Here is a 24,978-nt window from a genome sequence, read left to right as displayed (position 1 = left end):
TACCTACTCTAAAAGAAAACATTTATATTTCTTGAGTGCCACAAGGCCATCAACAATAAAATCGATAAAAAGCCAAATATTTTCATTATTTTCTCTGCTTGAGTGCTTTCATAATCGTTATATAACTCAGTTTTACAGTGCAGATTGGTTCTGCACGCTGGAAGATCAAGAACAGCAAGAAGAGAAGCAAAGCCCATACCTTTGATGTGTTGGTACACTCCCACAGGTAGTTCAGCAGAGTCTGGCTCTCTGGGCCCAGGTTGGGGTCGTACGACTGCTCTCCGCTCAGCTGCAGGTCCTGGGTCTTGGACCAGACCCTGTAGGAGCCGCCCTCGATGATGGGCACCAGCTTCCCGGCTATCACGCTCAGCTGCAGCGAGGCGGTCTTCCGCAGGGGGATGCCCTCGTACGTCAGGGAGAAGACCAGGCTATAGTTACCCAGCTCCAGCGACATTTTGGGGATGGAGAGCTGAAGCCTCCTGGTGTCCAGCTCGGCTGGTAGCGGGACCCTGTCCTGCCCCCGGGGGGCGTCGGAGAGCGGGAAGGGGAAGATCTCCCACAGGTACTCCACGCCGTACCGGACACAGCCCTTCAGGTCGACGCTGGCCTCCACCAGGTTGGCCTGGGGCCGACGGACAGTCAGCCGGGGAGCGTTGACCAGCCGCACCTCGGGCTCCTCGCACTCCAGCACCCGGATGTTGACGGCGACCTGCGCTATGACCCAGCTCACTAGGTTGCTGACATTCACCTGGATCACATAGTTCCCAGGGTGGGAGTATGAGTGGCTAATGCTGGGTGAGTTGGTGTTCTGCCTCCCCGTGCCGTCCCCAAAGTTCCACTGGTAGAAGGCTGGGGTGCCTCTGGGGGACGCCAAGGCACGCAGGCTGATCGTCTTATTGATAAAGGTGTCCCGAGGGTTAGCCTCCAAGGTGGCAGAGATCAGGACGTTCTGAACCTGTATGACCTTGGTCACATTCTGGCACCCCAGGGCATTGACTGCACCCAGGTATATGGTCAGCTGACCTGACTTTTCTGGGGTGTAGGTCACCTTTTTCCCAATCAGGGACGTCTTGGTCCCGTGGTGCAGGTCGAAAGTCCACAGGAAGGTGACGCGGTTTCCTGTCTGTATCTCGGCGCTGAAGAACTTCTTGACACCCACGGGGATGGCGGCCTCGCAGCAGTTGACCATGGTGAGCATGCTGATCGGCTCCATGACCTTGACAATAATACTCGCCCTCTCCGAGCTGATCTGGTTGTGGGCCGTCAGGTTGACCACATAGGTGTCCACTCGAGTGAACTGGTGGGTGTAGGTGAGGTTCTGGAGCTCCACTGTGGCATCGCCGCTGATGGTCAGGATGAAGCTCACGGAGGTCCCCGCAGAGATGCCGATGCTGAACTCCACATTCTCCCGTAATGCCACGATGCTCTTGTTCACCTTCAGCTCCAGGCCCTCAACCCTGTCCTGCACTGTGAAGTCCTGTGAGGTGGCTTCTGCGCTGATGTCATTTGTAGCATTCAGGGTGACCGTGAAAACCCCTGCAGTGGGAAACAACCAGGTCACCTGCTGGCCCATTTTCACCGTGTTGGGGAGGTACCACGTCCAGGAGACATTAGTTCCAACTTGATAGTCCCCCTGCAGGAGCACAGTGGTGCCGGAGGCCACAAAATTCTGCTCTGTGACCTCCGTGGCAGTGAAAGCCACCCCTGAAATGGGTTCCTGTACGCTGATCCACTCTGAGGTCATCTCTGAGCTCACCTCATTGGAGATCTCCACACTCACCAGCTTGAGGCCGGGGTTGACAAATCTGTGTTGGACTGAAGGAGAAAACCAAGGCAGGGAGACTCCATCGAGAGACCAACGGTACCTCAGATCCGAACCACTACTCACAGAGACCGTCATGTTAGTTGAGCGGTTGACTGCCACGGGGTTGGGAGCAGCTTGCAGGCTTACACTGCCAACTGGGTCCAGAAACTCGATGGTCCTGTTGACGCCAATCTGGCCCAGGAGGTTGGTGGCCTTGAGGAAGATATTGCAAGGGCCTGGCTGGGAGAAGTTGACATCTATGGTCTTCCCACTCAGGTTGGTGGCATTCTCCTGGTTCCTAAGGAGGCTCCAGCTGAAGGACATGTTGGTACCTTCCCGGAGAGCAGCCTGCAGGTGGAGGACCCTGTTGGTGGCAAAGCAGCAACCTTCACCCAGCTCCTCTGCCACAATCTGCAGACCCTCCAGCTCCCGCTGGACAAAGATGAAAATGCTGGCCTGCAGAAAGCTGATCTTATTCTCTGCTGTGACGATGACGTTGAATGTCCCCACCGACCTAAAGGTGTAGAACATGGTGTGGGTACTGGGAATGGCGGTGCAGCGGTCACACAGGATCCAGGAGTATTCCACATTGTCCCCTTGCTCTAGGTGTGCCTCAAAGTGGACAGAGGTGTTGAGGGGGACATTGATCAGGCTGGCGTTGACCGTCAGGCCCCGGATGGGTGTGATGACAGACACAGAGAGCTCGGTGTGGTTGCTGCTCACTTGGTTACTCCCCATCAGGCTGATGTTGAAGTCACCAGAGGCGTTGTACGCGTGGGTGACATTACCACCAGTCAGGATGCTCCCATCCCCAAAGTCCCAGATGTAGTCTACGCTTGAGCCATCCGCCGAAGCCGAGAAAGTGTACAGCTGGTGCAGGGCCAGGCTGTTGGACTTGGTACCATTGTGCTGGATGACAACAAGGCCCACGGACTCCTGAACCTCGATTAAGGTGGTGCTGTTGCTGAAGGAGATGTTGTTGAGGACTGTGACAGTCACCAGGTACTGTCCTGGATCTCTGTAGGTAAAGGACATGTCCTTGTGTCCTCGAACAGTCGAATCATTGATGCCGAAATCCCAGAGATACGTATATTCGAACACCGGGAAGGCACTAACGGTAAAACTAGTCTCCTCTCCTAGCAAGGTGTAGCTGCCTTTGGAGACTAAGGACACATTAACTATCATTGGTTGGACACAGACACAGGCATAGAAATTGGCTTTATTCACCCTGCTGGACAGGTGGAGCGAGAGGTAGTAGTCGCCACTAGTAGGGTACATATGGGTGATGCCTGGGGTACCACGGAGGGTCACATTTTCAGTGCCGTCCCCAAAGCTCCACTCATAGACATACACGGAGGAGTTTCCCGACACAAAGGCGTTGAAGTCAATCTCGGTGAGCTCCTGGACACAGCCGGCCGGCTCTAGCGAGAGCACCTCCAGGATGAACACCTGCACGGCCAGCGACGCCCACCAAGAGCTGATGCCGTTGGTTGCCGTGACGTTCACCGTGTAGTTGCCGTCCTTGACGTAGATGTGCTCCACCTGTGGCTCCGCCACCGTCAGCACCCTCCCGTCGCCCATCGCGAAGGTCCAGGTGATATTGTTGCCGGCCTCCACCTCGGCGCTGACGATCGTCGGGGTGTTGAGCTCGGTGGGGGAGGTGGAGGACACGGACAAGCCCCGGATCTCCTCCGACACCAGCATCTCCACATGGGTGCTGGTATAGCTGATGGTGTTGTTGATGGAGACGGATATGTTGTAGACGCCACTGCGGGCGAAGGTGTGGTTGACACGGCGTTCGCGACCCTGCACGGGGGCGGAACCATCCCCGAAATTCCAGGTGTAGACAATGCCATATGGTGAGGGCAGGGGGTGGGCCTCGAATACGGTGGGCCGGCCCGCCTGCAGGACCTCAGGGTCGGTCTCGATCTCCACCACCGTCAGCACGCTGAACACAAACACTTCAATCTTCTTGCTCATGTTCTCTTTCTTGTTGGACACTGAGACTGTGAGCGTGTACTCTCCTGTGATGACAAAAAACAAGGGCACAATTACGAGGGTTATGGGAGTTAAAAAATGAATAAAAACGAAATAAAAAACCTCTGTTATCCACAAGAACTAGAACAATAATGAGTAAAATAGCAGGGTACAGAATATAAAGGATAACCAGGATCAAAAGATAATCAGGATGATAAAATGATTCAACCAAGACTTTCAGGCAAGCTCCATACACTTCAGCACTTTTACAACAAGTTTTTTTTTTTTAAATGGAAAAATAAACCATTGCATCAATCCACAGGGTGAAATAATTATCTATGCTTTATTGCACAGACACTCCTTGTTCTCTCCTTCCACTAGACCATCTGTGCACTAGGTCAGAGAAATCAAACTGAAATCCTGGAGGGCTGCTGGTTTTTGAATGTATTCCTGCGCTTAAGTGCCCTATTTAATTCGCTAATTGGCTAAAGACTCCTTCACAGTAAAATGTCCAGCGTTGATTCAACTCTACCGGTGTTAATTTAACTCTTAACAGATAACATTTGGTCCAACATTCCAGAGTGAATGAGTTGATTCCACAGTTAAACTGACACTGGACATTTTACTCTGTTGTTTCCACGGCTTAAATTTTCTGACAATCGAAAGGAAATCATAAAAAGCAGCAAAGGCTCCAGGACTGAAGTGTGAGACCCTTGCACCAGACTGAAGCAGGTGAGGTTACCTGGCTGGGCGTAAACGTAGGTAACATTCTGCTGCAAGGTGACCTGGTGGGCCTGGGGGTCAGGCGTGAGCAGGGAGCTGTTGTAGGGAGGTCTGAAGTGGTAGACCTGGTAACCTCCATCTCCGAAAGACCACCTGGAAACCAAGAGAGAGAGAAAAAAAAACAGCGTGGCCTTTTAGCGACGACGTGAAGTCTTAGACAGCACTGATTCGACCGAATGAAAGGTACTGCATGGACTGGGCGGGAGGGTCAGAGGAGGTGCAACGTTCCCTGGCTTTTTATTCAATCCAAGTTAAAAGAAAATGAGCTTTCGGGCGTGACCTTCGTCAGATAAAAACATTTAATCTCCGTGGTGAAGGATGAGGCAGGAACATAATTATCGTAATTTAAATAAATGTAGCTTCCACCAGACAGTATTGCATCCCCTTCCCTGCTGCTCTGTTAGATTTCAAGGCAGCATCTTCACATTATTAGTGTTCAAAACCTCCCAGGCAAGAAACGGTGACAGGTTTGTATAAATGCTTTATTTGAGATATGGATGCCATGTGAATACTATGTAAAAAAAAAAATACTAAAGCTGTGTGAGTCACCCAGGATACAAGTGTCTGCTGAGTGTCTGTCAGGAATATGATGGCTTTTAAAATGTATTTCATCTTTTGTTTTGTTTGAGGTCCTGTCCTGTCCTGTCCTGCATTGTGCAGTATGCAGTCGAAGGCTTTCAAGGCAGCTTTTGAATGCTGGTTTACCGGAATTAGTACGAGAGAGAAATGCATTCTTCAAGGTTTTTTCTCTTCTCAGTCGGGTTATAGTGTGAAGGCTAAAAGTTAATATCTTGATTAGGGTGTTAAAATATATGATATTGTGTATGCCCTGCGGGTCACCTCTTGGAAATATTCTTCTAAAAATTTTCTTTAGGAATGTCCACAAAGCAATTCACAGGAGTACTTTCAATTCTCTATTCTCCATTAAACTCATATAAACAGACTGACACGTCTGTCCTGGGTTAACTGAATAGTGCTGGCGGTCTATGCTTCTTTTAGACCCCTGCGTTCTGAACCTTCTCTTTGCAGAGGAGAATGGCTGGCACAGGCAAATGGCACAGGCAGATGGCACAGGCAAAACAGCTGGCCTGTGCCGTTTCCTCCCCACATGCTCTCCTGACCCCGGCGCGAGTGGCACGCGAGTGCTGACGCGAAACAGGAAGGGGCGGGGCCTCACGCAGGCCGGAACAGGAAGGGGCGGGGCCTCACACAGGCCGAAACAGGAAGGGGCGGGGTCTCACGCAGGCCGGAACACACACCGTGTCGACCTTTCCGAGGGAGAGGAAAGGCCTTCGGCCGTCGCCGCTGAGGAAGAGGAGCGAGCTCTGAGGCGTCAGGCTCAGTGGAAACTCGGCGGCCGGGGAGGGGGGAATCCCACACACACACGGGCCGTTGTCATTAACGGGATGGGAGGCGAAGGGCGTGGCGATGGCTGACGCTCCTCTCCTTCTCGTGCCCCTCGGCCTTTCGTCAAGGCGTCACGTTAATCGTTCAAAAGCGTTCCCATGGAGACCAGCCCTTTGTTCTGAGACAGGGCAGGAATTATCTGGAACGCAAGATCGTGTCCGACAATCCAGATCAGCCTTTTCCGGGCTTTTCCAGTTTTTTTTCCAGGCTTTTCCAGTCTTTTTCTCCCTCCCTCTTATAACCTCGTTTCTCTCTTGACTTGCTCACCTCAGCTCACTGCCTAAATCCGCGACGTGGGCTTCTGCTGAGAACATCTGCCAGAAGCCACGGATGTTTGCTTCTGTCCTAATCCCCTACAGCACTGTTTTGGAAGATGTGTGACTTCAGATAGAATGAATCAATTAGCTAGACGTGCTACTCCACAGCCTAACGGTTATCTCTTCCAATCCCCTTGTCCCATGTTGTGCGATGCGAGGATTAAAAGCAAATTAAATCTGTTCTTGGCATCGGTAAAAGCTACAAGTATCCGACAGTGAGCAAAAAAAAAAAGAGTTAAACGAAACAAATCTCGAACAAAGTGAAGCCAAGAGGTGTGCGTTCAGTGCAGCGAGGCCGGGGGTGCACGTTGACGGACGCCCGGCGGTGGAAAGTACCGGAAGGCGGCGTCCACCGACATGTCGACCAGGACGGAAGCGGAGAGGGTTTGGGCTGAGCCCTGCGTGACGATGTCCGGGACGCCCCTCACGGTGAGGTCCGCCATGGGGTTCATCCTGTCCACCGTCACGTTGTAGTGCTCCGTCAGGTCGCTCACGTGGTTCATCGCCGTCACCTAGGAAACCCACACCGTCACCAAGGAAACCACGGTCCTGAGAAACGGCGATTTAGGATCTCAAACACATTATATAATGTCCCTAGGGGGTTTCCTCATGTCAAATTTAAGGGCCTTACAAATGTTATTTTTTAAAAATTACAGCCCAGCAAAGATATTCTTCTTCATTATTACATTTCCGAATTCCAACATCGTTGTGTTTACAAGTTTAGATTTCGCTCTAAAGGACACACACAGCTATGAAAAAAGGGCAGTTTTGCCAGACAAAATCCAAGCACTTTCTCAACCTTGAATTATTTTCCTCATTCAAAATCAATCTCTTTAAAAGGTTTTCAAGGCCCTGTGGAAACCCTGTAATACAGGCTATTGAATCCCCGAGCACACTGGGATGAAGTCGCACAGTGAGCCACCCGGTACAGGAGGCCCCCGGTAAAGGAGGCCCCCGGTAAAGGGAAGACGTTAAGCCTGAGGATCACGGGCAGATGCTCACAGACAGCTTGTAGACGGCGGCGTTCTGGTAGATGACGTTGAGCACGGTGTTGTAGTAGGTGAAGTGGGGCTTGTCGTCCACCGTCCACTTGAAGCTGGGGTCGGAGCCGGCCTCCACCTCCGCCGAGTACTTCTGCGAGATGACAGGACACCGCGCGACCGTCAGCGGCTTCGACGGCGGCACAGGGGAGCGCGCCACAGAGGAAGAGCAGGACGAGAAAGGAGGAGGACAGAGGAGGAGGAAGAAACGGGCGGAGCAGGAGGAAGCAAAGAGGAGGCGGAGCACGGAGATGAAGGGAGGGACTCACCACCATGACCTCCATCAGCACCCTGTGGTTTGGGTGGGGCGTGACCTTCAGGCCCCGGAGCGGCTCCTCCACCCTCACCTGCACCGTCAGGTTAGCGGACGCGACCTCGCTGCGGGCGGTCAGGACCACGGGGGCGGCCGGGGTGCCCCCCAGCCGGAGGTCCACGTAGACGAAGAGGGTGTCGTTGTGGCGGTCGGACCGGCACTCCCCGACCACGGGCGCCAGGTCGGGCGGGCAGGACGCCAGGAAGGGCACGGACTGGTTGCCCCCTTGCCAGCTCGCCCAGGCCCGGTGCCAGGATCGCACTTTGGCCAGCAGGAAGGTCTGGTTGGCGGGGAAGTAGATGGTCCCGTTCTGGCTCGGAGGGTAGATGACGGTGAGGCCCAGCGGCGGCACCACGCGGATCGGGCAGGACGCCCGGCTGGGGAAATCCGGGTCGTCGGACGTCACCTGGAAGGTATAATCTCCCGGACTGGGGAGCCCCGCCTGGAGGAGCGGGCCCGGGACGGGGGTCTCCTCCTGCCCCGTGTACAGCACTCTGAGCAGGCAGGCGCGGTCCTCGGCCCAGGCGCTGCTGTTGCCGGCGACGTCGACGGAGGAGCCGTTGATCCAGTCGGTGTCGTTCAGCACCAGCACGCTTTGGCGCCAGGGGGAGGCGGGGTCCAGGCCACACTGGAGCAGGGCCCCAGGACCGGCGTCGTGCTGGAGGGCCATGAAGTCACCCTCCGCCACAAAGATGTCCGAAATCTGCTCTCGTACCTTTAGCCAGGCGGGAAGACGAGACTCAGGTTTGGGGGGGGGGGGGGGGGGTTCCACTAAACAAGCTGTCCTGCTTTCTGTTATCACATTTTATTTTTTCCCCTCTATATGTCATATATAGGTTGGTCCTTTGTTTATATATCACTCACTTTCTACAAAAAAACACATATTCAAACATATGTATCAGTAAACTACCTAACTGAGACGTGTGGTCACATGACCGCTGACTCTCGATCTTCTACTGGCACCAAGGCACCATCACAAGGCACTGTGCTGCACTTATACTTATCCTGCAGCAGGCGAGCCTCAGGCACTTCCTGTGCAGCTGACATCACTTCCTGTCAGACTCACCAGCTGGTGTCTGGAGGCTCCCGGTGTCAGGGTGAAGAGGACTTCCTCCACCAGGCTGTACTCTGGCTGGTACACCTCCAGCGGGAGGAGGGGGGCCCGGGAGCAGTTGACGCAGGAGGTGGGGGAGCAGGGACTGCCGAGGGGGAGACAGCGCCCCTGGAAGGGGCACCACTGCTGACGGGACGGGCAGACCTCCACGGTGTCGTTCGCCTCCTCGTCCTGGCACACGGCGATGGGGGCGCAGAGGTCTCCACAACCTGCGGCACGGGACGGGATCAAAGGTTACGGTGGGTCACATGGCCTGAACAGGCGGTGTGTGCTCACCGATCCCGCGGCACCCTGTCCCATTCTGTGACGCTCCACCCCTTCTGAGACGCTATTGGTTCAGAGCAACAGCTTGAGGTGAGACTACTAAGGCAAAGTTTGTTTGTTTGCTCAAAAAAAAAGCCTGCATTGCTTCTGAAATCAAATCCCTCACATCTGAGACACATCTGAGTTAGCTCTCTGAAACTGACTGTCAATCACTGACTGCTCTCAACCACCCTGCTTTGTGCAAGTTTGGACTGCAGGGCAGAACGAGCGAACGTCTGCCCCCGCCCCCCCCCTCGCCTTTCCAGCCCCCGCCACCGCCTCACAGTTCCAGCCCTGTGAGGCAGTGCGTTGAGCGCCATTCTGGAAGAGCACAGATGCGTAATACATCTGAGGGCTCAGATATAAATACATGCGAAAACTGGCAAGGAGAGGAAGGAAGCGGAACTGAACCTGATAACATTTTTCTCGAGCGAGCGAGCAATCAGTGGAAATGACAGGACAGCATCACTGACAGCCAATGACAGAGAGAAGCCCACTCAGGTATCGCCTCACAGGTGTAACTCAACGCTCTCCGAAATTCACAGCTCAGCCTCCTCACAACTCGCCTCATTTAGAACACGCTGTTCTCACGTCTCCGATACGCAAACGTCGTGCAGCTTCGGCTGATTCTGCACGTCCTTACAAAAAGATGTTTTTTTTTTCCCTCCAATCTGTCAACCAGCAACAAGGGAACGAAAGATTGAGAGAGAGGGGGGAGAGGGTGATAAGCATGACAGAGAGAGCTTTCTCAGCTCTCCTCCTTCTGAATGTAATAAGGGTTCGGAGCAAAGTGACCTGCATGGCTGTACCCAGAATGCAGGACAGGTACCGCAGGCTAAGAGGAACACGAAGCGCATATGTGAATACCTGCTTCAGGTTCAGAGAAAAGCACACGGAAAAAATGTGTTTTTCTGGCTCTGGCTCGTCACTCTTCAAACCCTCTCCCAAGAACAGGGGCTCCGTACAGGAAATGGCTCCTCACAAGCACCAGAGCCTCTGCACTCTTCCTCCTCCGACATCTTCTTCCTCTCATTCTCACAGTGTGTGTGGTACAGGTTTTAAATTGGTGTGTGTGATGCACATAGCGCAGTGTGTGTGTGGCGTACACAGTGCAGTGTGTGTGTGTGTGTGATGTACACAGCGCAGTGTGTGTTATAGTTTTTAACCTGGTGTGTGTGCAGTGTACACAGCGCAGTGTGTGTTTAATGTACACAGTGCAGTGTTTGTGTGTGTGTGTGTGTGTGTACACAGCGCAGTGTGTGTGTGTGTGATGTACACAGTGCAGTGTGTGTTTAATGTACACAGTGCAGTGCGGGTGTGTGTGTGTGTGTGTGTGTGTGTGTGTGTACACAGTGCAGTGTGTGTTTAATGTACACAGTGCAGTGCGGGTGTGTGTGTGTGTGTGTGTGTGTGTACACAGCGCAGTGTGTGTTTAATGTACACAGTGCAGTGTTTGTGTGTGTGTGTGTGTGTGTACACAGCGCAGTGTGTGTTTAATGTACACAGTGCAGTGTGTGTGTGTGTGTGTGTGTGTGTGTGTGTACACAGTGCAGTGTGTGTTTAATGTACACAGTGCAGTGTTTGTGTGTGTGTGTGTGTGGTGTACACAGCGCAGTGCGTGTGTGTGTGTGTGTGATGTACACAGCGCAGTGCGTGTGTGTGTGTGTGTGTGCACACAGCGCAGCGTGCGTGTGGTGATTGGCTGGCTCCAGCAGGGCGAGGCTTTACCTGGCAGCAGCAGGTGCTGGCCCAGCTCCGGGCACTGCGGCCTGTACACCTGGAATCGCACCTGGGCGCCCCGGCTCAGGTCCTGGGTGATGAACTCCAGGGAGGAGAGCCGGGCGTCATGCAGGAAGGCCATGGCCGGGAACATGAGGAGCTGGAGGGGGGCAGAAGGGCACGTCAATCCCGCGAAACAGGGACGGGCAGCTGCTACATATAATCAGTGACCCCTACCTACAATATCTCCTCATATGTCCTGAATATGTAATGTGGGTTTCTGACCCCTTTATTGTACGGGTTTATACCTCAGTACCAACACTGAAGCAACCTAAACATCCGCCATTTTGATTGTAGTTCACATACATTTATAGATGCGTCTGTGTGGGTAGTGAGTATGTGGGTACTCCGTAGTTTATCATGGTGCAGAAAGCCGGAGGTGGTGTGAGAGGGTTCACAGGGCTCAGCTGCGCTCTCACCTCCACGGGCGCTGCGGGCGCCTCCAGGCCGGACGTCCGGGCCGCGGGGACGGAGAGGGGTCTCTGCGCGTGGAAGACCGCGCTGCCCGCCATGAACACTCCGGCGTCGGGTAAGCGCACTGCGCGGACAGACAGAGGGACAGAGGTGGGGCGGGGGGGGTGAGGCGGGGCGGGGGTGAGACGCTGGGGGCCACCGCCCCCCCCCCCCCCCACGCTGGGGCGCTGGCGCCTCCGTACACGCGCTTTTAAATAACATCTGACATAGCCGGGCACCGTTTTGATTAAATCTGTGATCTCGGATCAGATCGAAACCCCCCCCAAAGCCTGCCAAGCTGATGACTCTCCCGCTCCGTGCGGCTTGGAGACAGAGTGAGGAGCATGGAGACAGAGTGAGGAGCATGGAGACAGAGTGAGGAGCATGGAGACAGAGTGAGGAGCATGGAGACAGAGTGAGGAGCATGGAGACAGAGTGAGGAGCATGGAGACAGAGTGAGGAGCGAGCCGTCGCGTGTCACGCCTAACTGAAGCACCCCAAGCTCCCTCCCAGTCCAGCAGGCCTGGATCAGGATCAGGTTTTTCAGGATGCTTTTTGTTTTAGCATAACACACACACACACACTCACACACACCCACACACACAAACACACACACACACACCCACACACACTCACACACTCACACACACACACACTCACACACACCCACACACACACACTCACACACACACCCACATACACACACACACACACACACACACACGCCCACAAACACACACACACACACCCCCACACACTCACATGCACACACACACACACCCACACACAGACACACACACCCACACACAAACACACACACTCACACACACACTCACACACACACACACACACACACACACACACTCACACACACACATACGCACACACACACTCACACACACACACACACACAAACACACACACACACATTTACACACACTCACACACACACACACACACACTCACACACACACATGCTCAGTGTAGGGGAGACCCCTCGCGTCGCGTCCAGCCAGCGCTGTGCGGCGGCTGTGCGTGTGTGCGGCGGCTGTGCGTGTGTGCGTGTTTACGAGCATGTGTGTTTTTGATTTTGGGGGGGGCGGGCCGGTTTCGCGTGAAAACAGCGTGTGACAGAGAAGCGCAAACAGGCCCACAGGGAGGACAGAGGAGCAAACATGGCTGCACACACCATCTGCAGCAGGGCCCCCACCGACGGGCAGCACACACCGCGCCAGCGGAGTTACGCAAAATCAGAGGGGTGGGGGGAGGAGAGGGAGAGAGAGAGAGAGAGAGAGAGAGATAGCACAGAGATACACATCCTCCTAAACCGTACAAAATACACAAATATAAGAAAAGCATATTTCCACAAATTTTCCAAAATATTTCCAAAAATTATGAAGAACCTCCACTCCATATCAAAGTGAGAAGAATGTGCAGTCCTGTCCCCAAATTGTGGCTCAATATATTTCAGCTTTCCATAACCTGAGGGACACTGAGTTACCATCCTATGGACACAGGGGATTTATATTCTTACTCTTATTATTATTTATTTTTATTCTTTCTTTAAATGCTTGTGTTGATTTAACATTAATATTGTTATTGTGTTGTTTCTGTTTTGTTTTGAATGTTCACTGTAATTAGTATTTCACTGTACATATGCATTTCAATTGATTTCCGATGCTTGGGCAATATTTACATATGTATTTCCTGCAAATAAAGCAACTTGAATTTGACAGCAGAGATGGGGGGGTGAGAGAGAGAGCACAGAGAGAAACAGGGAGAGAGAGAGAGGGGGGATGAGAGAGGGAGAAAGAGAGGGGAGGAAGAGAGAGCACAGAGAGAAACAGGGAAAGAGAGAAGGGGATATGAGAGGGAGTGAGAGAGAGGGAGACAGAGAAAGTGAGAGGGGGAGAGAGAAAGGAGGAGAGGTAGAGAGAGAGAGGGAGGGGAAAAGAGAGGAGAGAGAGAAAGAGAGAGAGAGGGGGAAAGAGAGAGAGAGAGAGAGACAGAAACAGGGCAGAAACAGACACGCGCAAATGAAAGGCGGCTTTATCCTCACACTCACACCAAACACCCTTCAGAGCCGCAGTGTTATTCTAGAAAACCGAGCCTCCACAGTTTTCGCAAACTACTGTTAAAAAATATTCCACCCTCCGTTTGGCCAAATGACTCTTTCTCTCTTCCTTTTCCCTCTCTTCTTTATAAATAAATAATGGTCCCTCAATAACAAAACACTGAAACAAGGAAAGCAAGTTCCCCAAATAAAGTAAAAAAGAACGAATGACTCATAAAGCATAAAAATCATATTTAAATAAATATCGTATTTCACGGAGTGCAGCCAGCCAAGTAGCTTCCAAGCAGAAAGGATGACGACAGAACCTAAGAGTCTCATTGTTATCCGAGCAGAATCGGCAGTCACAGAAGTATCACCTTTATTAATTATGTTACAGATGTGATTCTGACAGTAGTAACAGCAGGGGCGTCATTATTGTCAGTAGCGCTGGGGTGCAGTCACAGCACCCCACACACACACACACGCACGCACGCGCACACACACACACACATGCACACGCACACACACACACACACACACACACACACACACACACACAGAAGCAGTGTTAAACCCGTGCGCGTCCATCAGTCGGTGGCGTTGCGTTCGGTGCGCGAATTCGGCGCCGTCCCGTCGAAAGTAACATCTGGAGATCCCAGAACGGTAGGCCAGCCGGGCTCGCTTAGCAACACCGCCTAATATTTTCCGATGGAACCCCCCTCGCCAAAGCCAAAACGAAAACGTTCCCCCCATTATTCATTTAGCCGTTCCTGAACAGAAGTCAAGAAAGCCCAAATCATTACTCTCCCGCCTTTTTCTCTTTTTTTTTCCTGTGGATCTGTATCAGCGGTCCTGCGGTTTCTTTCGTTCTCTCCGCAGCCCAAATCGCTCGTTGTTTGCCCTCCTAAATGATCTAAGGACTCCGATGTGCGTTCTTCGCTCCGCTCCCCCCACGGCAGGCCTCGGCCCAGGCCGCAGCGTAGCGCTGTTTACCGCGTCTTTCAGCGGCGAAGCGGACTCAGACTGTCGCATCGCAGCTAACCCGTGTGTCTTCGGCCCGGCCTGACTGCGTTCACTGTGAAAACCGAGCCTGGGCTGACTGCGTTCACTGTAAAAACCGAGCCTGGGCTAAGTGCGTTCACTGTAAAAACCGAACAGAGCGCTGCTTCTGAAACCCAACTCTCACCGCCGTTCCCCCCTTTAAACGAAAGGCGCGGGCCTACGCAGAACCCTCCGCCGAGCAGTTCAGTCCAGTCAAGTCACTTTTATTCGCATAGCACATTTAAAAAACAACAGGAGTTGCGCCAAAGTGCTTCCCAAAGTTCAGGTTGAGAGAGAAGCCGACCTAGCCGTTAGCGCTGCAGTTAGGCTTCCCACATACCGGCTCCAGACCGGGAGGGTTCTTAGCCAAATCTCTGCAACCTCTGCTTATATAACACAGGCAGACGCACATTATAAATGGCTCTAGACTACAGCGTCTGCTAAATGAATGTACTGTAATGTAATGTAATGTAATGCAACGCGAGCAGAAGAAGCGTGAGAGAAATGTGCGTCTGGGAGCACAAAATGGCCGCTGAGCGGGACCGTGAAAGTCCCCACCCAGTTGTGGAGAGGGCACACGTCTTGAGAAAAGCTTCATGAGTCGAAGACTGCACGTCCAATGTGGCACAGGAACAATGGGAAGCTCAGACGTGTAGCATTATTACTGAATAAGATGCTGACGAATTACGCTGACTGCCAAAACTTTAGTTACTTAATAAATCAATTGCATTGGGGCCCACAGAGAGTAGGGCTACATTAATTTCTTTTGGTCTTAGCGGTCAGTATACCATTCAGTGACGTGGAAAGAACTGTTTTCGCTTAGACTGAATATTGACAGAGGGGGAATATATTGATATTATTTTTTTACTTCATATTTGGTCGCATTACCATCTGAAGCCAAACTGGGCTCAATATGCCTGTAAATATGCCAGAGAGATAGTTGTTCCTGGGTGTTGTGGTGAAGGTCCTAGTGTGCACAGGTACCCTGTAAAAAAAACTATTTTTACAGGAAAATGTTTGTAAATTAATTATTTTTCTAAAAACACAATAAACATCTTAAACAATAAAGGCAAAAACATAATTTAATGGCCATCCCATAAAATAACATTATTTATACAGTTGAATAACCGAATTTATACAATTGTTTCCCTTCATTAAATGGTTTTTCACCGGCGACACGGCGGCCGTTGTTCTGCGGGACATTTCTCACGGTGTGTGTGAGCGCTGCGGCGTGAGAGTGTGTGTGAGCGCTGCGGCGTGAGAGTTTGTGTGAGCGCTGCGGTGTGAGAGTGTGTGTGAGCGCTGCGGTGTGAGAGTGTGTGTGAGCGCCACGGCGTGAGAGTGTGTGTGAGCGCTGCGGTGTGAGAGTGTGTGTGAGCGCTGCGGTGTGAGAGTGTGTGTGAGCGCTACGGCATTAGCGCGTGGGCGGCGGCCGGGGGCGTTACCTTGCGGCCTGAACTCGCAGACGAAGGCCCTCGTGGTGCTGCAGGGGTGGGAGCTGGCCAGGCCGCCGGCGTCCAGCGACACGCAGACGTTCCCGCTCACCAGCGTGGCCCTGTCCCGCGCCCCGCCCTCCCCCTCGCTGGCCTCCGAGCCGTCGGCCCACCGCAGCGAGCCGGGCGTGTCCGCGTCGCTCAGCCCCAGCCACACGCCGCGCTCCCTGTGGGGGGGGGACAGGATGTCACGCGTGTCACAGACACACGCCCTAACGCCGCGCTGCCCAGCCCCGCCCCTGGAGATCCGCCGTCCTGCAGGTTTTCACTTCAACCCTAATTTGCCACACCTGACTCAAGTGAGTAGCGCCTCTATAAGATCTCTAGCTGCTGAATGAGGTGTGGCTTTGTTAGGGTTGGAGTGAAAACCTACAGGATGGTAGCGCTCCAGGAACATGGGTTTGGAATCACTGCTTTAACACATGCAATGCAAACATGATGTATAAACGCATTACAGACATGGCGTACACGCACTACAGACACACGCCGTACAGACACGCACTACAGACACATGCCATACAGACACGCAGTACAGACACACCACACAAACACACAGACACCCCATGACGGGGACCTGCACATCGCAGGAGGGGGGGAAGGGTGTTAGGAAGCGATTGTGAACTGGTGCTGTTTCCGGAGTGCAGGTAGGACCGGGAATGGGGGCAGTCCAAAACTCAGATTTACACTGAGTTTTGGACTGCCCCCATTCGCCTCAATGTGCTCTACACATGTACACAAGAGCACAAACACACACATACTCTATCCTCCTTTCTCTCTCTTATACTCTCTCACTCTCTCTCTCTCCACTCTCTCTCTCTCTCTCTCTCTCTCCTTCTGGAATACGTACACACAAATACACACGCACGCGCACGCACACATTCACACCCTTTCTCCTCTTCTCTCTTTTATAGCTGTGTTTCTGATGGGCTCCAGCCAAAGTCCCACATCTGTGCAAACTGCAAATAAAAAAGTTTTTAAAAAAAGAAGAAGGAAAAAAAAATGGGTTGTGGAGAGAAAAAACTGAGCTCTTTGTGCCAAGAAAAAAAAAACAATAAAAAAAGTTCTGTGCTTCTAAACGTCTTTACGTAAGAGGCTGTCGGAGGGGGGATGGGGGGCTGAGAGGGGCTGCACCCCCATCGCTCCAGCTGCAGCAGGTTTGGGGGGGAGGAAGGGGGGCGGGGGGAGAGGGGACCGTGTTTTTGCCATAAAGAAGAGAGAGGCTGTTCTCTCAGTAGTGCTGGTTACTGGAAGCACTGAGTCTCTGGTTTAAGATGAATGGGGGGTGTGGATGGGTGTGGGGAACAGGGAGGGAGGAAGGGAGGAAGCACATCTGTGAGCCGTAAGGAACACCCACTCATTCGAGACACACACACACACACACACACACACTCACACCAGCACCCGCACGCACGCACACACACACACACACACACACTCACACACACACACACACACACACACACACACACACACACACACACACACACTCACACCAGCACCCGCACGCACGCACACACACACACACACACACACACTCACACACACACACACACACACACTCACACACACACACACACACACACACACACACACACACGCACACACACACACACACACTCACACACACACACACACACGCACACACACACACACACACACTCACACACACACACACACACACGCACACACACACACACACACACACATACACCAGCATACACAGACGTACACGAACACACAACGACGCGCCTGCGGACACACAAGCACATCTTTGTATGGATGTGTGTCCACACAAACGCAAGCTCCGTGTAACAGCACCACAGAGTGACACGGCAGACCGTAATGCCGTTTCGCACGAGTGAGGTCCATCCATCCGCTTTCTAAACCGCTTACCCGGGGAAGCTGGAGCCCGTCCCAGCGAAGGGCAGGATCACACCCCGGACGGGTCGCCCATCCATCGCAGGGCACACACACACACACACACACACACCATCCGCTCACTGTTCAGTCACACACTCATACCCGCGGGCAATTTAGAGTCTGTAATTAGCCTACAGCGAGTCTGCATGTCCGCCCACTGCATTTGGACTGTGGGAGGAAAGCGGAGCGCCCGGAGGAAAACCCCACGTAGACACGGGGGGGAACGTGCCAGCTCCGCACAGAAAGGCCCTCGGCTGGGATCCAAACGCGGTAACCTTCACGCTGTGAGGCGACGCCGTGCCGCCCCGCGAGAGCGGCGAAGGTCAAAGGTCAGCCACGCGGGGATTTAACCTTCAGAAGCGTCAGACCTCAGCTCTCTCTGCCCTGTCACACATAAGCCCACAGAGAGGGGCGTCCAAGGACTGCACACGCCTCTCACCGGGCAAGAAGACCGCTCGGCTCAGTCTCTCAAAAACACGCACAGCACCAAGTTTGCACAGCAAACCTTTAAAACAGGCCTTTGGTGCAGGAAGAATGCTTTATGGCCAAAGTAAAAATGTAAAAATGCACTGCAAAATTTTCTTCGCACAATAGCCCCCCCACCATATATATATATATATATATATATATATATATACAGTACGGTATTGAAATACAAACATGTAAGGTCCTGCAATGCTAAAAGCTCACGTGCTGTAAAAGCTGTCTGTGCCAGCCGGCGCGGTGGCGGCCAGAGCGGAGCGTGTTCCTGTGCGTCAGCGGCGCACGCTTCACAGCTCGCTGCGAGGAACAACAAACACCGAGCAGCTCTGCTGGAACGGGGCGACCGCGGAGCCTCTGGCGCGGGCCTCGCCCCGGGCGAACGCGCAGAGGCAAGACTCCGCCACTCTCCGGCCAACCAGCGTCTGAGTCTGGCGCTGTTCTAAGGGCACGGACGGGCCCCGCGGCCCGGTGCCGAATCCGGGCCGTGCCCCGCCCCGTAGGGCCGCGCCAAAACCAGCTCGAGAGCCGGCCGCTGGTTCGCCTGTCGAGCAGCGTACGGAGTGGCCTCCGCTGGGGCTTCTCTGTGGGAGCATGCTGGGATGTGGAGCATGCTGGGATGTGGAGTCTGCTGGGATGTGGAGTCTGCTGGGATGTGGAGCATGCTGGGATGTGGAGTCTGCTGGGATGTGAAGCATTCTGGGATGTGGAGCACGCTGGGATGTGGAGCATTCTGGCATGTGCAGTGTGCTGGGATGTGGAGTCTGCTGGGATGTGGAGCATTCTGGGATGTGGAGCATGCTGGGATGTGGAGCATTCTGGGATGTGGAGTCTGCTGGGATGTGGAGCATGCTGGGATGTGGAGCATTCTGGCATGTGCAGTGTGCTGGGATGGGATGTGAATGAGGACATCACACCCTTCAGAGCCTCAGCAATAACAGATAAAGTGGGCATTCCCTTACTGGGGTGAGAAAGGGGGAATGGCGTGAAGGAAAGAGAAGAAGCTGGAGCAGATCTGCATCCCTGCGGGACGCAGTAATAAGTAGCAGAAGGGCAGAGCGCTCGGAGGAGCGGTGCCAGGTTTGTGGGCTTTGCTGAGAGGATAAGGATCTGGCCCTGGAGACACGGGCCTGGCCGGAGAGCCACGTTCACGCCCAACTGATCAGGGAGCTGTGCTCACTAGGGCAGGACTACCCGAGGCTCAGCACAGCTCAGCACAGCGTAACACAGCTCGACACAGCTCGGCACAGCGTAACAGCTCAGTACAGCTTGGCACAGTGTAGCACGGTGCAACACAGCTCAGCACAGTACAGTACAGCTCAGCAAATCATAGCACAGCACAGCTCAGCACATCATAGCATAGAAGAGCTCAGCACAGCATTGCATAGCACAGCTCAGTATAGCATGGCACAGCACAGCATTGAATGGCATGGTATGGCACGGCTTGGCTCAGTTCAGCTCAGCACAGCATGGTTCATCACAGTAAAGCACAGTACAGCATACAGTGATATGGCACAGCCTAGCCCCAGCAGAGACCAGCACAGCCGCACAGAACAGAACACAAACACAGTCTTACTCTACTCTGAACCAGAACTGAAAGGCTCACTTTGGATTGGTACAATAGTCACTGTTGATCTTCACCCCACTTCTACTAACCAGCACTGACCAGAACTAGCCTGCACCTGTGCCACAGTCTGCCACTGAGGAGATGTCAGATTTTAAAGTGTTCTCACTCTCTCTCCCTGGGGTCCAGTTCTGCTAAGTGCTTTTCTAAAAATCATAGTAGACTCTTTTTCTCCGACCTATTTCAAATCGATTTCCATTAGGACCGAGTCAATCCAAAATCCCGTCGGCCCGAGTCCTGCAGTCACTGCCAAAGCAGCAGGATGAAAACAACAGAGAAAAGAACCGCGAAAAAGAAAGAACAAAAAGAAATGTTTGCAGTAAAGCTTGACGTGAGTGGGGGCTTGAAAGCGTTGATCCTGCACTTTGGCGAAGGGTGTACCGCTACTGCTTCTGACACAGAGGGGACGGTTGGGCGGGGGGGGGGGGGGGAGATGCGCACTCCTGTGCCAGGCGCGTAAATAAGGCCAGCGTAAATAACACCAGTGGAAATAATATCAGTGTAAATAACACCAGTGTAAATGAGACCAGTGTAAATAACACCAGTGTAAATCATACCAGTGTAAATAACACCAGTGTAAATCACAAACACACACACACAAACACACATATAGACAACATACACAAATATACGCACACCCACCTACACACACACACACACATACACACCCACATATACACACACAAATATACAGAGAACATACAGGAATATAGGCACACGCACCTACACAAAAACATGCACAGAAATAAAGATGCACACACTGCCATCCACAAACACATTCCCATAAGGACACCAGTAGTCCTCGTGTCCTTCCGGTGCACACTCCTTCTCTCTATTTATAAATGAGACATCCTTCTAAAACCAGAAAAACATTCACTCAATATTTGCGCAGTCCAGCGGACTACAAACAAATGTCTGAGCTAATTAAATGATAATTCAAAGATCAAACCCTAAAGCAGATCTTTTTAATCTGCCATCATTTTATACACCGAAGAAAACCTGAAAATGTTATTGGATAAACCTAAACTTAAATAAAATTTTGACTTCAAATTGTTATTACCTATATTTTTTTAGGCTTTCTCAAAAGAAATCTTTTAGGTTCAATTGAATGAGAAAACCTAAAAACATATAGGTGTAACAAAATAAAAGTTTTTTTAGGTTTATCCAATAAAGCATTTTTTTCCAGTGTAGAAACTGAATGCCTTGCTTGCTCCTGATTGGTCGTGGCAGGCACTTAGGCGATGCTATGACTCCGCTCCTATGTGCTGCTCTACCTGGGTCTAACCCGCTTGCTTCATCACTCAAAGGTGTGCATTCTAACCTGTGTGCCTGCATCACCGCCCCATTATGACCCTCACAAACCCCCAGTCCACTCACTGTGTGACACGTCTTGCCAGGAGGCTCCTGATTGGCTCGGTTCTGACCACGGCCAAGTCCCCACCCTGGGCGAAGCACTGTCGCTGGGCCTCAGCCCAGCTGGACTCCTCGGGGTTCAGGTGATAGCAGTGGGAGGAGTTTGTATCCAGGAAACCATCTGATGGACAGTGGGGCATTGCTGGAAGGCAGGGAGAGAAAAGGCATTGAATGGGCTGTACCAAGAGTTTGGTGTGAATACAAGGGAAGTGTGTGTGCGTGTGTGTGTGTGCGGTGTGTGTAAGTGTGTGTGGTGTGTCAGTGCATGCGTGTGGTATGTGTGTGTGAGTGGTGTGTGCATGCGTGTGGTGTGTGCACCTGTGTGTGTGTGTGCATACATGTGGTGTGTGCGCCTGTGTATGTGTGTGTGTGTGTGTGTGTGTATGTGTGGGTGGTGTGTGTGTGTGTGTGTGTGTGTGTGTGGGTGGTGTGGGTGGTGTGTGTGTGTGTGTGTGTGTGTGTGGGTGGTGTGTGTGTGTGTGTGTGTGTGTGGTGTGGGTGTGGGTGTGGGTGTGTGTGTGTGTGTGGTGTGGGTGTGCATGTGGTGTGTGCGCCTGTGTGTGGTGTGTGTGTGGTGTGGGTGGTGTGAATCAGTGATGGCTGAATTCCTGTCTGAAATCTCAAAGCGCTGCTCGAATGAAAGCGCTGCTGCTGGAATGAAATTCCGACCTTCAACCCGCCTTTGTCACCATCCATATTTCGTTATTTCAGCCTGGTAATGGGGCTTAATACAGTCTGTCTCCCCTGAGCTCGCGCTCTGAATACAAATGCACAGCAGAAGGACCGCTCACAGCAGGCCTCCCAAAAAAAAAAACCCACAAAAATTCCCTCAGATACCACCCCAGAGATGACGGGAGGGAACGGAGAGCTTTCGAGCGATAAAAGGATAACAGCTCGGCGGGGTTCCGTTCTGGAGTTCTGCTGCCAGGCCGGGGGAGAGCGGTTCCACTCGCGCCCACGCTGTGGGATACAGATTAAGGGCTCGTTCATCCGCTCGTGTGCTGAAGCTCCCAGCGGAGACACATCACGTCTGTGGTAATCCGGGGTCCTGGAGCTGCGGAGACCATGAAGGAGAGCGCCCCCCGGTGGGCAGCCCAAACGCACGGGCCTTCGGTGGCGCAAAGCTCCCGTAACCCCTAACAACCGCCTCCCCCCCTCCCCCCTCCCCCCTCCCCTCGACACAGCCTGCCCCAAGAGCGCAGCTACAGGCGGAAGGTTCTGGAAGCTGGATGCTGGAAGTGGAAACTCCTGGAAAGGTAGGGGTTGTGAAGTTGAGGAGTGGAAATTGGGAGTTGGAAGTTTCTGGGAGGTCCAAGATGAATTTGCGAGGTAAAGGAAAGGGGTGGACATTTCCAAGAGCTACTGAAAAAGCAGAAAAAGTTCAGAAGCAGAGGTTTGAGGCGAACCTAAAAGCCAGTCTTGTTAAATGAACAGAGCCGGCTCGACTCAAGAATAATAAAGTGATCATAACACAGTTTAAAAGCCCTGCTCAAATGGTCTTGGGGAATCATTTGAGCGAAGTGAACGCTTGGGTTTTACAGCGCTGATGAAAGTTCCTGGAACCCCAGAAACTGGGCTCACGGGCGCTCAGCAGTGAGTATCCAGGCAACAGTGGGCCAAACCCCGCCCCTCTCCATCACATCAGTCACCCACTTCACCTCCCACTCTTAGCGGCTCACCTTTGGCGACCTCGCGTCCGTCCAGCAGGATCCTCCAGTCCACGGCAACGCCCACCCCGCCCCAGTTGACCAGGCCGACGTCGATGCTGTGATTGGCCACGACCACCGGCGGGCACGCCAGCTCCAGCCGGGGGGGCAGGGTGACGCGCACCTTCCCGGAGACGGCGATGTCCTTCCTCTCGGACCGCAGGGCGACGCGGGCGGCGTACTCCCCGGGCAGCGCGTACTTGTGGCGGGCGCTCAGCTGGGTGGCGTTGGCCCAGGGCGTGGCGTTGACCGGCGGCGTTCCGTCGCCGAAGTCCCAGGAGAGGCCGGCGGGGTGCACGGACGAGCGGAGCGTCAGGGCCGCCTCCCGGTGCACGGAGAAGCGCAGCGGGCGGCGGAAGGAGGCGGTGAAGACCACGAGGAAGACGTCGTGCGCCACGGTCCAGCCGCACTTCTTCATCACCTGCGGGTCGGCGCACGCGGCCGAGCACTGCGACTCGCTGATGAAGTTGGGCTCCGAGTTGGTGCTGCACAGGCACTCGCGCTGCGCCCCCAGCCCGCCGTAGCGGTACGCCTTCTGGAAGCACTGCGCGTTGCAGCTGTCCCGCGTGTAGTTGCCCGGCGAGGAGTGGGTGAAGATCACCAGCTCCTTCACCCCCGTGTGGCTGTCCGGCAGGCAGGCCGCGTAGTTCAGCCCTGCCGACACCAGGGGGAGACAGAGAGGCGGCAAGGTCAGTTGGGATGTAGTAGGCATGCACACACACACACACATATGCACACACACACACATGCGCACACACACACACACACACAGGTCTCTGCAGCTGCACAAAGACAAATTAATAAAAAAGACCAGAGAAAGAAGCTCCAGCAGTGGAACAGCGGAATGCTAACGGCCAGTGTGAACAGCGCCTCAACGCTCTACAAGGTGGTCATGGCAACTGTCGCCATCAGGGCCGGTGTTCAGAAATCAAACAAACAGCTGGGGGTTGAATTCACAGCCAGACCAGCTCCAAAGGAACAACCCAGGCCCTAGGAACAGGTCACAAGGGCAGGTGGGTATTTCTAAGGTGTAGTTTCCTGCATACCACAGGTGTGCAGTGGGGATACACTGCACCCTGCAATGGGAGAGGGAGACACACAGAGTGTGCAAGGCCCAGTCCATTGTTCCTCCCAGCCTGGCACATGCACACATAAGGTCCTAATTGTGTGTGGAGAACCAGCCAATTTGCCAAAAGTGGCCCTTTGAGTTGCTAATTCCGCCCCCCTCCCCGATTGCCTGGTGTTGCCCATCCTCGCCTTCTCGCCTGTCGTGTTCTCATCCAGAAGAGCTCATGCAATGTGAAATGTGAAAGTAAAGCATGCTGCTCCTAAACAAAAAATCTAAAAAAAAATAAGAAAAAGAAGAAGAAGGTGCTTGGCCCCCTAATAATAAATACATTTTATGCTAATACACACTAATGCTAGCACATTCACAAGGATTGTAAAAAAAAAAAAGCTTGTGAAGGCAAAAAAGAAACTTGAGATATTGAAATTTGCCACCATACGTCAACCCCATGTAATGTCTGAGACAGACTGGGCTCCTCCTATTCAACATCTCTACTCTAGACCGGGCTATGGCCACAAGGTCAAAAGAGGTCGGCATTGAGCCATCAGCACGTTCCATCTTAACTATGATATTTTAGGCAATTTTGTCGGTAGGCACCTGAAAAAATCCACTTCAGTTCCATCAGCCTCACTCCAGTAGCCCCCGTATTCCATAGTACAGTAATAACCATGGAAACAAACAAACGTTCTGGAACAGGGCCTGGAGTTCACACGGGTCCTCAGCAAAATGAGCGCTATCTTTAGATCGGCTAAGTGAATGCCGTGACTCAGCTCCTGAATAAACTTCTGCTGAAAGCGTGGCCTCGGCTTCCGTTAAAGTGTCATTAAACTGAAGTGACAAGAGCCTCAGTGTGAGAGCACAGAAAGCTTTGCCCACTCTCCGTCACCTCAGA

General features: G+C 53.0%; 1 protein-coding gene across 1 annotated transcript in view; it reads right to left on the bottom strand.

The window, feature by feature from the left end:
* pkd1a (polycystic kidney disease 1a) overlaps nucleotides 1-24,978 on the bottom strand; it is a 100,144-nt gene that overhangs the window by 39,168 nt on the left and 35,998 nt on the right. Inside the window, exons 6-16 of the mRNA XM_035404251.1 lie at nucleotides 22,994-23,674; nucleotides 21,279-21,456; nucleotides 15,830-16,044; nucleotides 11,257-11,375; nucleotides 10,787-10,937; nucleotides 8,708-8,964; nucleotides 7,598-8,356; nucleotides 7,291-7,422; nucleotides 6,625-6,800; nucleotides 4,524-4,657; nucleotides 200-3,828 (exon numbers count right to left, since the gene is read on the bottom strand). Coding sequence (XP_035260142.1) covers nucleotides 200-3,828; nucleotides 4,524-4,657; nucleotides 6,625-6,800; nucleotides 7,291-7,422; nucleotides 7,598-8,356; nucleotides 8,708-8,964; nucleotides 10,787-10,937; nucleotides 11,257-11,375; nucleotides 15,830-16,044; nucleotides 21,279-21,456; nucleotides 22,994-23,674 — 6,431 coding nt within the window. The remainder of the gene's footprint in view (nucleotides 1-199; nucleotides 3,829-4,523; nucleotides 4,658-6,624; nucleotides 6,801-7,290; nucleotides 7,423-7,597; nucleotides 8,357-8,707; nucleotides 8,965-10,786; nucleotides 10,938-11,256; nucleotides 11,376-15,829; nucleotides 16,045-21,278; nucleotides 21,457-22,993; nucleotides 23,675-24,978) is intronic.

The sequence above is a fragment of the Anguilla anguilla genome, chromosome 2, assembly GCF_013347855.1.
Source record: "Anguilla anguilla isolate fAngAng1 chromosome 2, fAngAng1.pri, whole genome shotgun sequence".
Lineage (NCBI taxonomy): Eukaryota > Metazoa > Chordata > Actinopteri > Anguilliformes > Anguillidae > Anguilla > Anguilla anguilla.
This window is presented reverse-complemented; position numbering and strand designations above follow the sequence as displayed.